Below are 17,148 nucleotides of genomic sequence, written 5' to 3'. Positions count from 1 at the left end.
AAAAAAAAAAAAAAAAAAAGAACAACTTGTTCAGTAACCAGGCACCAGTTACCAAGCCCAGAAAACTCTATAGTGAACACCACCTGGATTAGATCAGATTAAAAGTGAGTAGGTCAATCCCCATCTGCCCCAAGCGCCTCCATGGAACACTTTCCCTTTTCTTTGGGATGCAGACTAACCCCCACACTACAGAGTAGCTTGACGACGGAGGTAGAATCCTGGCGCTTTTGATAACTTAATGCCACTCCTTACCAGCACTTAAAACTCAGATATGAAATCGACGCTCGATCTCTGCTGCTCGGAATTAGCCAAATTAGTGGCTCTTTCCCCAGGTGCAACAAAAGGGCCTCAGAATTACCCAGGGAAGCCGACCTACCTGGAGCCTGACCAGCCCGACAGGGGCAGCACCTGTCCTTGCTGGGGACGGGCTTCAGCCCTGGCTCCTGGCCACCGTGAGGACCTGACCCACTCACCATCAAAATGAAGACTTTACGGTATGTATTTTGCACTTCATTTCATCGGTTGGAAACTGCATAGTGATTTCACTGCTCATAACTGGAAAACTTTTTTTTAAAGGTTTATTTATTTATGCATACAGAACTGGGGTACAGGCCAGAGGTGCAGGAGCAGTGAGAGGCTCCACCAGAGACAGAGTGGGGCGCAGAAAGAACAGGCAGATCAAGGAAGCACACTGCTGGGGGGAGCAGCAGGCGGGTCAGGAGAGGTCTGCCACGCCATGTGGTCACCTTCGAGGAGAGGGATCAAACTCATGTGGAAGTGGCTTTAGTTTCTTAGTGCTGCGCTTTAACCCGCTGCGCCACCAGGGAGGGCCCAGAAAAATTATTTTAACTTAGATGACAATGCTTGGAGAGTAGCACTATCAACCTCAAAAAACTACCTGGAAGTAAAGTGATTCAATTTAGGAGCAGGATGGGTTCACTGTACCCTGGATTCACTGTACCCTGGACCTAATGAGCAGTGAACAAAACCAAAGCCTGCACATTTCTTGAGGCCGATGTAAGCAGTGCGTCAAAGGCCAGCTGAGAGCGGAGCGGGGTGGCAGCTGTGAGCTCTGCAGAGGGCTTGGGACAGGCTGTTTGCTCTCTCACTCTTTGGTTTCGCCTTCAAATGAGGGGAAGTCTCAGCATTTCGTCCTTTGTGTTTCACAGAAACAGAGGCGTCTGGGCCATGTAAGTTATACGGGCGCCTGAGAGGCCATTGGGCTCGCCTCGGCTCCATCTTTCTATTTCTCCTAATTGAGTTCCTGGCATGCTCAGCCGAGGCCCAGTTTAAACTGTTTCCAGGGGTTCAGCTTCACTAAATGGTGCCAGGCGCCTGCCCCACCTTCTTAATTCTCCAGGGGCCTCTTGATTTGCTCGGCTGACAGTTATTGCTTTGACCACCCCCCCGTTATGCGTGATAGTCTCAACCTGCCGCCTGCCGTGGTTTACAGCCACGTGGGCGAGGACGTCCCTCACCTGGGAGCCCTGCGTTTGCCTTGGCCACTGCACCTGGCAGGCTTTTTCTACCCACTCGTCGTTTTCTGGATGTTCCAGCTGAGGCAAATTTGACGTTGGCTCACTGATCTGTAGAAACAGTCCTCGTCCTTTGGAAATACCACATTTGTAAATTCGTCTACTTGTTAGTATTCTGTGTGACCCCCAAATCAATATTCATGGGGCTTCCCCAGGCAAGCCTGGGCCCACAGGAAGCTGTAGAAAATCTGAGTTACCAGGGGCGCGACCCAGCCAGGGGGAACAAAGGGGTTCTCTGCTTCTTTGGCTTAACTTTCAATTGGAAGATAAGAGGGCTTGCTGGGGTCGAGTTAGTGCCCTATTTTTCATATTTTTGTGCTTTGTGTGGGTGATTTTTCTGTGCAAAACGGCCCCAAGTACAATGCTGAAATGCTGTCGTGTGTCCCTAATTGCCAGAAGCCCATGGTGGGCCTTAGGCAGAAAATGGGTGAGTCAGAGAAGCTGCAATTCAGGCACTAGTGAGAGTGCAGGTGGCCTTGAGTTCAGTGTTAATGAAGCAGCAGTACATGTTAAATGAGGCCTCTGCAAAGAGAACACACCTCCAAGCAGGTCTTGCGTCTCCCAAGGGTAGGAACAGGAGTTCAGGACGCAAGTCAGTGCTGCAAAGAGGACTTAACGGCCCGAGCAATATAAGTGGAGTGCGTGTGCGTGTGTGTTATATATATAAAAAACAGTGTGGGGCTTCAAGATCCACAAGGCTCACAATCCAGATCATCACGATTTATATGTATAATACAAGCAGAAAAGTTTCATGCAATTGTTTTAGAACAAGATGCAACACAGCAGAGTTCTTTCTGATTTAAAAAATATATCTAATTATTCATCCCTACTCTTTTATTGCAAACATTTAACATCATAAACTGCAGCAATGTGACTCTGATACACGGACATGTTATAAGATGGCCACGGTAGCAACATCTACCACAATACGGCACAGTGTCATTGTCTGAACAAGCCCCACCATGCCGTGGTTCTCTGTGGTTTGTTCACCATTCCTTGCGGGTTTGCACCTTAAAAACTATCAATCGAATTCCCCATCTCCCCATCCCCTAATCACCCCCATAGTCATGATTTAATAAATTTTCAACTAAAAAAGAAGCTCTCCGGCTCTTCACTTTCTGTCACCCTCACGACAGCTCTCTGACAAGCTGAGTTCCACGGTCAGCTAGGCTGTTGCTCTGACAGCTGGTGACATGGTTAGGGATAGTCCCCATTCTGACTCCAGGCCCAGCGTCTCTTATCCAGGTTCCAGGGGCTCCTCTCTGCACACATTGGTGTGGCATTTATGTTTAGAGTGATGTTAAATTCTGGGCATGGTAAGGAAAACACTGGGTTGTACCAAGAAGTGGAGGGTGTGCAAGAATGACAAGCATCTGACCCACCCAAGAGGTCGGGGTGGCTTCTAGGTGGAAGGTGATGGCTAAAATAAAAAAAGGCAGGAGGTTCCAGGTACAGATGGGCCTCGTGCAGCAGGACAGATGTGTGGAGACTCAGAAGGAGTGTCTAGACACTCAGCACAGCCAGTGTGCTGAGTGTGAGGTTGGAGATGTGGGCAAGGTCTTGCTAAGGAGTTTCAATTTTAACCTGAAAGCAGGTGAGAGTTAATGTAGGTGTGTATGTATACTGGTGAGAGATGCTGGTCAACGTTGCAATTCAGAGAACGCCTTCTGGGCTTTCAAAACCTTCTGGGGTGTTGCAGTGTTTTGGGGGAACAATGATGGAGCCTTCAGTAATAGAGTGGCAGTGGGGTAGGGTGGTCTGTGACCAGAGTCACAGGTGTGTGACCCGCTGTGCCCAGACCCCCACTCATAAGGCTCCTGCACTTGGTTTAAGGTTTTGCTGCCACCATCTTGAAATGTTTAGTAACTATCTTTTGAGGCATGAGTGTAGGCAGGGGAGACACCCTCAATGTGAGTTCTCACCTTTTGACACCCATTCTCGTGGAGTACTTGAGCACCCTGAGCGAAGGGTGGGATTCCTGCAAGACTCAAAGTGAGCACCAGGAGAGCAAGTTATGTGGATGACTGAGTAGGGAGCCATGATGTCCAGGCTGCACCAGAATTTGCTTGGTGTGTTCTAGCAAAGCAAGCAACGCATTCTAAGAAGTAGAAATAACTGAGGAACTCTATCATCTCCGTTCTGCCTAGAGTTTCTTCCCTCTATCAGTCAACCAATAAGTTGAAAATGATGTTATCAAGGGAAAGTGTGAAGACCAGACCTGCTTTTCCTCTCAGTCCTTCCTTACATACCAGCAAGGCAAAGGTACAGGGTGGTATTGCATGGCAGAACACATGAAAAATGGGATCTCCAATTCCATATGCAAATCCAGTACTCTCAGATTTGCATTCAAAGCTGGTCTTGTGATATAAACATGGAAATCCGTGCTAACAACTTACAATGTTAACTTTCTTGACTTTTGCATTTGCTTGATGAAAAAATGAAAGGAAAAAAATAGTATTTAAGTAACTTGAACAGCACTTTTCTCCTGATTTTTGAACAAGGGTTCCCAATTGTATTTTGCCCCAGGCTCTGTAAATTATGCAGCTGGTCCGGAATGAAGTGACGGTGATTTACTCCCTTACATGAGTGGGGACAGGTGATGGGGTTACAGGGCTTAAGGAACAGAGAAGCCCCCTGGGTTTTGAACCGCTGGCTCTGTCTTCAACAGAAACCAGGCATTGTGATTCTGTTCTGTGGTGTCTGGGGGCATCCCAGTGGAGTGTCCAGAGTGTGACAACCAGCAGGAGCCTGGGAGAAGGGAATTCATTGGCACATGGGTAGTATTTAAAGCCCAGGGAAATGGCTAGTTCCAGAAGAACTGTGGGCATGGACACTGGGAAGCATAGATACTTGAGAGATGAGACAACAGAGAAGACTCAGTGTGGAGACTGAGTGACAGAGCATCAACAGGAGGAAGGGAAGGGTACTTGGTGACTGTAAAAGAGGGAGGAGAAATAAGATAACACCTAGAGGTGTATATTAGTGGGTTGATTAAAAAGGGATTGATTAGCTCAAGTGACCTAAGCTGCCAATCTGACCCCTCTGTGCTTTGCCCTCTGAAACAAAGATATGAACAAAACAATCGCACCATTGAACTCAGGGCAAGGTTGTGAAGATTACATGAGCTGTTAGGTGTGACAGGCTCAGAACACTGCTGCATTAATGTCTAGGAATGTACTGCCGAGGGATCCACGCCAGCTCAGAACAACAGTAATGTACTGCTGCCCAGTTCTGGAAGCTGGGGGGCTGAGGCAAAGGTGTCCCGGGGCTAAACTCCCTCTGCAGGCCAGAGAGAAAGGCATGTTTGAGAATTCTTCCCTGGCCTCCAGAAGTTCTTGTCTCATGGTAGTGTAACTTAATGTCCCCTTTGCTTTCTCCCTATATATCTGTCTCTGTGTCCAAATTCCCCCTTTGTATAAGGACACCACATATATTAGACTGGGGGCAGTGCAATAAACTCATCTTATCTTAATTCCATCTATAAAAACTCAATCTCCAAATGAGGTCAAGTTCACGGATTCCAGGGCTTAGGACTCTGGCATCTTTGGGAGAGGGAAGGGAAGAGTGACACATAATTCTACCCTTAACACTGTTCTGTCCAGAGCCAACTCTGTGTCAGGGTTCATGTTTATCAGAACCACCTCCATTCACTGTTGCTTTGTTCAGTTATAAGGCAGAGACCCAGTTGGAAAAAATTGAGTTTGGGGAACCTAACTTTGTCATGGCAACAATCTCTGCCCCAATGTGACATTTCTCCAGAATCCCCAGTGAAGGTAAAGAAGAAGAACTAAAGAAGTAAGAAGAAGAAACAAAAACAATTATCACATTCAGATAATGAGCTGAAGACCACCAGAAGTAGTGACACCCAGGCCGGGTATACCAGTTGGACAGAAATTACCACCATCTTCTTCCTGACTTCAATCAATGCACCATTCTCTACATGCACACAAAAGGAAAATCCAGTTTTTTGGTTTTGTTTTTTTTTAAAAGATTTATTTATTTGTGCATACAGAACTGGGGTATAGGCCAGAGGCTCAGGGGCGGCGAGAGGCTTCACCAGAGACAAGGTAGGAAGCAGAACAGGCAGATAGATGAAGTACACTGCTGAGGGGAGCAGCGGGCAGGTCAGGAGAGATCTGCCACGCCCTGTGGTCACCTCCGGGGCAGGCAGGGATCGAACTCATGTTGAAGTGACTTAAGCTTCTTAGTGTTGTGCTTTAACCCGCTGCGCCACCAGGGAGGGCCGGAAAACCCAGTTTTGATGATTTATTGAAAGAGTAGGTTTAATCTATGGAGTACACAGGATGATGGGAAATGGATGGATGGATGGATGGATGGATGGATGGATGGATGGATGGATGGATGGATGGATGGATGGATGGACCGACAAATGTCTTTTGCTTTTATTACAGAAAGTCATACTCATTTCAAAGTCAGACTGATCTATGTTTAGGATCATGATACTCTTTTGTGAAAAAGGCTGTCAAGGGAAGATGCTTCATTTCTTCACATGAACGGGCTCTGGAAACTCACGTTCAGGGGCACCACAACGAGCAGGCCTGAGAGAAGGAGCCAAACCTTCCTGCTGAACAGCATTCTGACATCACCCACTTTAAAATTAAATCTGAAACACAGTCCTGACAGGCTGCTATTTTCTTCAGTGCCAAGAGCCACACAATAGACCTTTTTTGGGGACAAAGCTCTTAAAATACTTGGAGATACAGAGGCACTGAGTCACAGGGCTGCACTGACCCTGTACAGGCGCTACTGCGGGGCCCTGCTCGCCCTTCTGGAAACAATGCCATATTTTCTCTGTGTTTGGCAGAAGGAAAGAAATATTTTCATTGGAGTTGCAACCTGTTTGAAAGGGGTGACAGAGGAGGGCAGACTCCAGAGTGGCGAACTTTGGTGGAGTGACCTCTGGGCAGGGACCGGGTCGGGGGTGACCATTTCAGGAGAAGCCCTGTGATCCTCCTTCAGTGCAGTGTGGACCCTGCCAAGGCGCTCAGCTCTGAGACCTGCGCCCTGACGGGTGTGTAGTGTCCCACAGGGGGGCTGAGCTGTGTTTAGCTGAAATAAGACTACACTCAGCACTCTCAGACAGCTCTGCACACAGGCCTTTGGAGCGTGGGCAGCACACAGCACAGAGTGAGTGCAGTGTGTCCCAGCACTATCAGTGTGTGTGTGCACATGTGTGTGTGGGAGCCATTGCAGGCAGGTGCACAGAGCAGGTCACGGGCAGCAGGAGCGTGGACCAGATGGGAGAGGAATAGAGGAGACACCGGGAACAGCTGTCCACTGCCAACACTCCCAACTCTCCCTCTCTCCCTCTTAAGAATTCTGATCAGACTCAGAGGTAGTTTGGCAGTGGGAACACCATGGTGCATCCCCAGACAGAGAGTCGGATCCTCTGCTCCATAATACAAGCAATGATATCAAGTAATGTTACCTCAAAAAAAAAAAAAAAAAAAAGAAGAATTCAAATAGAATTGTTCCTAACTGAAATTAGTGCAAAAAGATAAATACTGATGGTCTTACTTACATGTGGAATGTAGAGGAACCAAAGAAAAGGTCAGGAAAAAGTCACACTAGCAACCTGATCATAGAACTCTGGCACCCAGCAGGCAGGAGCAGGGGAGGGATGAGCACAGGGGAACACGGAATGCATCAAGGGATATGGTGGCGGGGAACTATGGTGACTACAACAACATGAGAAAGATATAATGAATTAATAAAAAATAAAAATGAGGCCCTCCCTGGTGGCACAGTGGGTTAAAGCACAACACTGCCACCAAGCCACAGCTGCTTCAGCATGAGTTCGATCCCCAGGCTGGAGGTGGCCCACATGGTGCGGCAGACCTCTCCTGTCTCCTTGCTGCTCCCCGCAGCAGTGAATTTCATCAGTCGGCCTGTTCTGTTCCCCACTCTGTCTCTGGTGAATCCTCTCACCACCCCTGCACCTCTGGCCTGTACCCCAGTTCTGTATGAATAAATAAATAAATCTTTTTAAAAATGTTTTAAATAAATAAATAAAAATGAAACAAACTGAATTGCCCCCCAACACACACACCACACACACACACACACACACACACACACACACACATCGCCTCCCATGTGATTGCCTCACTGAGGTTGTAAAATAATCGAGAATAGTGCAAAGACATCCTCGCACAGCCAGTGAGCATCTGACTTCCAGTCTGAGCACCTCTCAGTGCTACAGTCCAGGGAGAGCTTCATGATGAGCCAAACTGAGGAGAACAGAGGGGTCAAAGCCAGGCAAACCCCAGGGAAACTAAGCCCCAGAATAATCCAAGGGGGCAGGGGGTTGGGACTCAGTGAGTGCTGCCTTTCCAGGCCATGATGTTAAGGAACTGAGGCATCTTGGGAGCTGCAGAAGTCAGTGGACTTTAGACTCCATGTTCGTGTTCAAGAAAATGTTCTGTCTTCTTTGGATTCCAGACTTGTAGAAAATGAAAGAAGGACGAGATGGCTGCTGAAGCCCAGCGTGCTCAACCCCAACATGGGGCCCAGGGGGGCTTATGGTTGGAAGGGGCACTCCATACATTACGGGGGTGTTAGCTGTCTTGTAGTCTCCATCCACCAGATGCCAGGAGTACCCCCAGTTGTGACAAATCAAATTGCCCCCAGACACTTGTCAACTCGGGGGCAAAATCTTCCTGTCCTAAATGTTAGGACAAGCTAAATGTCCACTCAGAATAAAGAGGCCCCCTTGAAACATTAAGACCACCGCCTGGCTGGGAACGTGTCCTGAGCAGCCAGAGAGATACACTGAAGCCCAAGACAAAGACAGAACTATGCTTCCAAGCACCGGTTGGTGTGAGCCTTTCAAAAGCCAAGACTACGCCTTAAAAAAATCCTAGAAAGAATCATCCTGGAGCGTCTAATTTTGTTTTGTTAAGTAAATAAAAGGGAGAAAACTTGACACTTGAACTCCAGGATTTAAAGTAGCAGAACACATGGGACCATGCACACAGCTGCTCCAGAGTTCTCCACTGTGCCAATACCACCCAGCCGATCCTGTAGCCCAAGACCACTTTTCATCCCGAGCCTGCGGAAGGGCTCCTCGTCCTCTCTGACCTGTCCATAAAGCACTTGGCATTATTAGCTTTGGAAGGCCCGTGAGTCCTTCAGTCTTCAGAAAACAGAGGGAGGTGTTTAAAAAACAAGCTTCCCTTCATTTCACCATCAAATAGGCAAAAGGAGGTGTGTAAACCCAAACTTGAGTTCAGGGCAGGTTTTTCAAAAAATGGAAAAGAGACTAAGAAATTATCTGTATCCCTCAAAGCTGTACAAATTGGCCTTCAGGATAAGATCATGTTTCCCCATTTCCACCTGTCTCCTGTCGAACAGACGAGGAAAGGACTCCGCAACCCAGTGGCTCTTGTTCCTGAGTACAATCCGTTGATTTATGATTTGTAAGCCTGAGAACCTCAGAAGCTGCTGAACATGAAAAGAATGAAAAATCTTCTGCGTCAAGAGAAATAAAGGCAGGGCCTGGTAGCACAGCGCTCATCTCTGACTCTGAAACACTGCTCTGCAGGCTGTCACAAGGATGTATCGCATAAGCCCTAGCAGACAAAAAAAGTTGTCTTATCCAGATTATTCCCCCACATTGCAGGGGAAAAGGGACTCATTTGTAATCATCAAAGGAATGCTGACAAACTTGAAATGGGATTACACCCTATTATGCTCATCCGAATTAAAGATTTATTTTGGAGATCATTCTTAGGTTTCTCCCTCCCTGCTTCTCCAAACCCAGATGAGGTGATTTGTATTCATGGTGCATCGGAGGCAGACATGAAATCAGACAGTTTGCAAACATGCATTTCAGATGCAACAGCCTGAGTTTTGAATTTTAATGTTGCCTGGTTCTCTGTATGTAGAAAACTTGACTTTCAGGTCAACACTGACCTCAGCATCGCTTTATTCCCTAACTTGTAAATGCAGTTCAATGTCAGGAAATGAGAGACTGATACAATGTCCAGAAATGGAAATATGGAAATATAAAATCTGCACATGAGCAGAGGTGCCTGGTAGGTCTGTGTTTGCACTACTAAGCTTTCCGTTCCAAGATCTGCAGTTTGGGTCATAGCATTTGGAGAATACAAAGTGCTAAATCTATTACTCATTCCTTGAATTTTACTGTTGCATATACCTGTGAACCAACTGGAAAGGAAGACTCCACAGGAGAGGACTAACTCTTTGAAGTAACCCTGTAATCATACCTAGCACAGCAGCTGGTATCAGGAAAACTAGAACATTTCCTGATGTTCCATACAGAACTTCCACAGCACAGTCACCACCTGGGGAGGAGTCTCAGGGACCTTCGATTGAAGTCATCAGTCAGTGGAAGATGTCAAATGGATCAAAACACCATCTCTTGTCATTAGCTGCCAACATGACAAGATATCTTAGAGAAGATCTCTTTCAAAGTGAGAAGATGGCATTCTCCAAGTGGACAGAGCAAAAATGTAATAAAGTGTGTTAGAAGTTGCACACTTCTAACACACTTCTTTATGAAGGCCATTCTTCAGGAGTTCCTTCAGTAAGGATTATCAGTGGTGAACATGCCCTTAATTTGCTCATACTCTAGAAGATAGTTTAGCTGGGTATATAGGTCTGTTTTGACAGTTCCCCTCCTCCCCTTCCCCCAGATTCTGGAAAATATCTCACTCTCTTCTGGATCTCACTTTTCTGGTTCTCACTGTTCTCGCTCCCTGCACCTCCAAACCCAAATGAGGTGATTTGTATTTACTGGGCATCAGTGGTACACATGAAATCTGACAGTCTGCACATACTGGCTTTTCATATTCAGCACCCTGAGTTTTGTTCTAGCAACAGTGAGGTGGCATTTTTTTCTCTCTGGTTGTTTTAAGACTGTCACTCTGGTTTTAGTATTTTATAATTTCAGTATGATAGGTGTACATTTATTTGTATTTTATGTATTTGCGAGGTTTCAGCTGAATGTTGAAACCTTATTCCATCTTCCATGTCTTACAAGCCTCCCCTTCCCTCCACCCAAGTCTTTACCCCTTTTGCAGCATTCTGGATCATTTCTACAGCTTTATTTTCCAGTTTACTGTTTCTCTTTTCAGGTGTATCTAACCTCAAGTGTATCTATTCATCAAGCTGCTAATTTCAGCGAGTATATTTTCATGTTAATACAAATATTTAGTTCTTTTTCAAATTTCTCTGCTCTTTCTTGGTAGCCATTCAATCCGTCCTCATGTTTTCAATTCCCTCCTTAATTTCTTTTTATGGTTCAGATTCCCTCTTTGATTTATTAAGGACTTCATTGTTTTTGCTGTTGACTATTGTTCATATAATATATTTTAGATTGTATTTTCAGAATTAGCAAGATTTCAACTATAAGAATATTATAAGGTGTACACTGATGAAATGTGTGTGCAGAGAGTATCCTGTTTTGGTTTTTTTTTTTTTTTTTTGCCCGGTGACTTGGGGGTACTCCCAATGTGGGAAAACTCTCTCAGCTTGGGTTTCCTGATAAAGGTGAATTAAAAACTCATACCCTTGAAAAGGTAACTTTGCGGTTATATATTCTCAAGGGACATTATTTTCTTCAGTCTTGGGCCCAGGCTGAGATAGTTCCTTTGTCATCTTTCATTGCAAGAAGGGTAAATTGTTTCTCTCATCCATCTTTTAGATAAGGATCTTTATTCCCTTTCAGGTCCTCGCTCTATATGAAGATCCTTCTTCCAGTTCTTCATGTTACATTGATTTAATGCTTCTCTCTTCCCCTCATGCATCAAAAAACTCCAGCATAGCCACAGGATCAGTGCCAACTAACCTGTCTGGTTCTCTGATATTTTTTTCATTTCTGTTCCCTAGATACCCCTTATATTTAGTCACTCACTTGTGTATTTAAGGGATGTTTGTTTTTACTCATCCATCCTAGGTATTTTTTGGGGGAAATAAGTTCAGGACACTTGTTCCCATCCTATTTCCAGAAGCAGCCACAATCCTAGTCTATAATCAATTCTTTGGGGGTGGATGGTGCTGCCTGCAGACTGGATGGAGAATGGACAATGCCAGTAAGTTCTGGGAAAGATTTGTCCCTGGGATAAACATTAACATCACAGAGGTGGTATTGCTTTAAACCACTTAGAATTGATTTGTTTTAGAGAAATTGCCTGGGTTCAAATCCCCAATTTAATTTCTCTTAATTTCCTTTGCTTCAATTTCTTCATTTTATCAGACTTATAGGGTTGTGAGGATTAGATGAGTGAATTAGCACAGTGGCTGGTGTGGTTCTAATATACCACTAGTATTACACACCAGCTGCTCTTGCTTATGCCAAAGGAAGTCAAAGAAGTCACTGCCAGTCCTGGTAGAGTTGTAAGTAAGATAGTGTGAAATATGTGGGCTCCAGCCAAGGGGAGCAGAAGAGGGTCCCTTGGTGAGAAGGTGAATCTGAAAGAAAGTAGAGTACAGTCACTATTCTTCCCATCTGAGATTCTCCTTTCTCTCCATCAATGCTAAGACGTGATGTCTCTAGGATTTATGTTAATTTAGGAAAGCCATTCCTTATCTAAAGACACAGACACACCAGTCATATTAAAATGCCAACAGTATCATAAAACCTCTGGGGGGCCTGATCCCCACCATCTGGGGGGTTGGTCTAGGGCAAGTCAGTTGCTTCTCTGAGCCTGGGTCTCACTTGAAACACTCACTTTGCAAGATCACTGTGAGAATGAAGTCATACTGGAGGTTACGCAGATGACACTTGCTCAAGTAGGGTTCACTCTTGCTTTCTATTCTTCCTTGAAAGGGCTGCTAGGCCACCCTTCCCAATAAAGCACCGGGGAGACCAAAGGCATCTGTCACAGGACTACTTGCTCGTCTAGACGCTGCCTCCCCGCTACAGAAAGAGCCAGCAGAAGACTTTTCAAACGGAGCTGCTTTCCATGGAGACAGATCAGCATGGAGCAGCTTCAGACGTTTGCTCTTCATCTCTCTTCTTCTGTGGCAGCTGGAGAAGTCTCTCAAGCTCTGGGTTTATTTTTCTTTGATTACAAGCTGGCTTTTCTCTTCCTAAAATGTTCGCAAGTGAAGACACCCAGCATAAAAGATGCTATGACTAAGATATAATAAAACGCAGCCATGTGTGTTGAGATGTACCTGTGTGTGCATGTGTGTGCATGTGTGTTCAAAACATGTATGTGCTCACACACATGTTGGATACATAAAGGAACCTGGAATGTGTTGGGTGCATTGTGTGCATGCATGTTTGGGTGTGTAAGCATGTGTTGGGTCATGTGTGTACATGCATTGTGTTGCAATGTGTGTGTGTGTGTGCTTTGGAGTGCGTTCACACATGTGTGGGCATCTATTTTAGGACATATGTGTGGCAGTGTGCGTATATCTGCATGTGTGTGTACTGGGATGCAGTGATAACCTGATAGTGACAACAGGCTCCCCGGTGTTCAGTCCTGGCGGTAGGGTGTCAGGACACCTAGTTCATGCCTGTGTGCCCTCAAAGCCTTCTGAACACTAGAGCACTAGCTCTCAACACTGGCAGTACACCAGACCTGCCTGGGAACTTTAAAAAGAGCCCAATGCCCGATTCCATTAAATCAGAAGCCTGGGGTGCTGCTTGGGCAAACACACATTCGTGCAGACCCCAGGCCTTCGGTGTGCAAACAGGGTTGAAAGTCACTGTGTATTTCGGAATAGGAATGTTTGCCCTCTCCTAAATGGACACTTGCATTTTCTCCATCAGAAGCTAGTTCCCATTTTTGGGGCACCAAGATTTATTGAGTTATAATTTTTCTATATTCTGAAAGTTTTGGCTAATGAAATAAGCAACGAGGGTCAGGTTAATTTTCCAGAAGGCTAATGATCCTGTCCACCTCTTGCTCGCTTAGGCTACTGAGGATGGGGGAAGAATATTGGTCTAGAGAACCCCTTTGGCCTGTCCCTTTTAACCGCTTAGCAAATGTGGATGTAAGGAAGATCTTAAAGGGTGCCCCACCCTTCTATGTAAGGAAGGTCTTAAAGGGTGCTCCACTCTCCTAGCTTCTCGTCTCCTTGCCCTGCTGCTTCCACATTCGCTCCTATATGTCCAAGGGAGGACAGCACATGGACATGTGAGATTGTGTCACGTCAGGAGTTTCCTTGCCACCCTCCTCTCCCCGTCCCTTCCACAAGCCCAACAACCACTTAGAGCTTCTTCAAGATAAAAAAAAAAAAAAAAAGACAATGAACAGGAGAGAAGGGGCTGAAGCAGGGAGGGAAGACCCTGCCTGTCCTCAGCAGAGCATAAAGCCACATGCACAATGAGCAAGAACCGAGGGTCTTGGCCAACTGGGGTCAGAAACACTGAGCCGGCACTGTCGGGCGGGGCAAATGCAGAGTGTCTTTTGCCCGTTAGGGCTGGGACTTAGCTTGACACCCCCTCCTCTCAGCTTCCATCCCATGCTCCAGATCACAGCCACATTCTTTGAGCAAAAATGAACATGGCCTCTGTCACTGTTTAAAAAAAAAAATCGGTATCAACTTGGATCTCCAGGTCAAATCCTCAGTTTGGGAATGCAATCAAAAGAATGAACTCCATCCCACGGAGTGAATGAAAGCCAAATGCTTCTAAGGATGGGATTAAGGATGAGAAGCCTAGACCTTGTGTGAGCAGCACTTGCCTCCCGGGGACCCCCAGGGTCCATGTGTCATTTCCTTATCTTCAGGGCTGAGAGAAGGGGATTCTGGGAGCCTGTTTCCCAGTGGGCTTGGAGGTGATTAGCACAAGTCAAGAGCATGTAGAGGGAGAAGGAGCCCATCATGTAGCCTCTGGCTTATTAAAATCTGATGCTGGAATCTGGGGGATGGTGGGGAGTGGGGAGGAGTGAATCAATGACCCAGGAAAACTATACCAGCTGACTGCCTCAGGAAAAGGCTCAAGAAAGAGTCGCAAAGAAGAGAAAGGCTTAAGCAACTTCCCCAAGCTCTGTACTGAGCCTGGCTGAGATCTATCTCTGACATCCTGGCACGTTCTTTCATGGGGATACACCATCCTTTCTTCAACCTCTGCTTCACAGGGTGAAAATAGTCCCAGTTCTTTCCTCCCACCCCAGCCCCATTTAATTTAAGTTTTTAATGTTCAGAAAAACAAACAAGTATCTGCATAGTTAAATGTCGGTCTCCAGAGCTCAGCTATTGTTATAAAGCTCCTCAGAAGAGGGTCCACCACCTCTTTCCAGACCTCTGGTTTTTACACGCCCCTCCGAGGAACAAGGCCACCAACAAGGCACGTCCAGGCATCAAGGACAAGGAGTGAGTGTGGAGGGAAGCGGAACTGAAGTTACAGGATCAGAATCCACCGCTTCAAATACAACATTCCACGGAGACTCAGACTGTCACCTTCTAAGCATAGGAATTTTCCACCAACATTAGGAGGGCCTAAGCGTCATTGGACTCAAGTGAAATTAATCAGCTTGAAAAACTGCAACCTCTCCTTGAGCCTTTCCAGTATTTTCCCAGCCCCGTATAGTATAGGACTCAGCCATAGCATTGAACGTGCCCAGGGTTTGTGGTGATGTTACATTTCTAGTCTTCTCCAAAAAAGGTTCCCTGACATTTTCTTCCTAGCCCTTAGGTCTCTAGAGAGCAAGCAAGTCTGGCTAGTTATGGACAGTCTGGCAATACCACCACCTACTGCTGGCTCAGGGGCATTTAAACCCTGGAGTTCAGGTTTGCAGAAAGGCAGAGGGAAATTCCTTTTATCACTATGCTGCTTAGAAGAACAGGGATCAAGGCAGCCGATTTCCCCCAGGATATAGCCTCTCTGTTTAGACTGCTACAAGCATCCAACAGCTTTACTAAAGAAACAAACTCTGAAATGTCTACAAAAAACAATCCGATGTCACACCGCAATTGACCTAAAGCAGTATATTTTCAGTTGGAATGAAAAAAAGGGGGGCTGATTATCTTTCTACACTTTCCTTAATATTCAGAGTTAAACCATGGCTAAATTCAGAACTGCTCTTCATCACTTAAATCAGCAACTACAGAACTTTTCTAGCAGCCAGGAAAGTTCTATCAAAAAAAAAAAGTCAATAGCACTTGAAGAGCAATTTCCTAGCACATTTGCCACAGCGTTCTGATCCTGTGGTACTCCATTTTAAGGGCCACGGTTGGCTTGCCAAATAGGCATATCTTGGCTTCCTTTGCTAGGTAGAAACACTGCCTTGATATAAAATATTCAAAGCAAAGAACCTCTGACCCAAGGGCTCTCCGCTAACAATGACAGTCTCTGTAAGTAAACTAGAAACCCAGCTCGGCTTCTGGCTTGCCAGTGTTCCTGCCATGTACTAGTCTGCGCACAAACAGGGCTGAAGGGTGACTCCCTTTACCAAGATTATATTGCAAAAAGACCCTGCAGGCAGGGCCCCTAGCGGGACTGTGCAAAGCCTGGACTTGGCAAAAGATCCCTGGAGAAGGGGGAGAGTGGGCTTCAGAGCTGCTTCCTGCCGGGGCTTGGGGCTGGGAAACAGTGAGGCCTCCAGTCTGTTTGCAGGGAGCCCCAGGCACCCAAGCAAGGACCTGTGACTCTGAATTAAGTACAGTGGTAATAAAAGTTCCTGGAGCCACCATCAACCCAGAAACTTCCTTCCATGGCTTTGCACTGCCACACCTACAGCTGCAAAGCTCTCTACAACAGCTGGGAGCCCTGGTCCAAGTCCCCAAAAAGAACGTCTCATGGACTCCTGGGAGGGGCAAGTCAGTTATTTTTTGTTGAGACTGGGACTCGGCTGGGGTAGGGTGGGGGACGCTGGTACCTCATGGGGTAAAGTTTGTCCATGTCTTGGGGTAGTCTTGCCCCTGAGTCGCCTGTTTGCAAGCTCCTGCTTAGCTTTCAGAGCATCTTCACCAGACCCCCTGTCCCTGAGGGCTCCAGCCTGTCAGCAGCACATACCTCGGGTCACATGTCCCCTGCACCAGTCTCCTCTTACATGGGCACCCGAGAGACTGACTGGGGAGCACCTGGCCTTTTCTGGTGGCAGCCAAGTGCCACTCCTCGGACCACAACACGTGTATTTCACATCTCTGGGCACATCAGCGGTTGAAGCAGTTTAAGGAGCCTCTAGCGGACTCACCTCCGTCAGAATTCGGTCCCTGACGCTGGGAAATTAACGAGGTCAACAGCAGGGTAAGAAACACCAAGTAGGTTATCCACCCTTTCCCCGAAAAGGGAGATGAGGGTGGGGGTGCTGCTACCACCCTACACGCAGTAACCTATAAGCTAAAGGTTCACTTCAGGCGAGAAAACTAGCTGTGAGCGCACCCCGACTTTGATACTTTACTCGGACCTGGCCGAGCCCCCGCGGGCGGCTGCCGCCACGGCGGACTCACCGGGGCGCACCGCGCGCAAAGACCGCCCTGCGAGGGAGGGCGCCTCTTACCCGAGAAGTCCGTGAGCGCGGCGATTTCTCTGGAGCAGACCAGGACGGTGCAGTAGAAGAGGCGCAGGAGCTGCCCCGGCGGTTCTACCTGCCGGCGGAGGCCGTGATGCTGCGCGGGCTGCGGCGCGGGCGGTGGGCGCGCGCGTCCAGGCAGGAGCATAGTGCGCGGCGCG

General features: G+C 46.9%; 2 protein-coding genes across 2 annotated transcripts in view; one reads left to right on the top strand and one right to left on the bottom strand.

Annotated features, from left to right (window-relative positions):
- The window catches only part of EVA1C (eva-1 homolog C (C. elegans)), a 68,089-nt gene extending 50,954 nt beyond the window's left edge, over window positions 1–17,135 (bottom strand). The window contains exon 1 of the mRNA XM_012732284.1: window positions 16,976–17,135. Within this exon, the coding sequence (XP_012587738.1) occupies window positions 16,976–17,135 (160 nt within the window). The remainder of the gene's footprint in view (window positions 1–16,975) is intronic.
- Window positions 16,638–17,148, top strand: part of URB1 (URB1 ribosome biogenesis 1 homolog (S. cerevisiae)) — a 66,000-nt gene continuing 65,489 nt past the window's right edge. Inside the window, exon 1 of the mRNA XM_012732280.1 lies at window positions 16,638–16,736. The gene's annotated coding sequence lies outside the window, so the exon portion shown is untranslated. The remainder of the gene's footprint in view (window positions 16,737–17,148) is intronic.

This window comes from Condylura cristata, unplaced genomic scaffold (assembly GCF_000260355.1).
Source record: "Condylura cristata isolate star-nosed mole 26May11 unplaced genomic scaffold, ConCri1.0 scaffold00003, whole genome shotgun sequence".
In the NCBI taxonomy this organism is placed as follows: domain Eukaryota; kingdom Metazoa; phylum Chordata; class Mammalia; order Eulipotyphla; family Talpidae; genus Condylura; species Condylura cristata.
The sequence above is the reverse complement of the archived record's forward strand: the minus strand, read 5'-3'. Positions and strand labels throughout refer to the sequence as shown.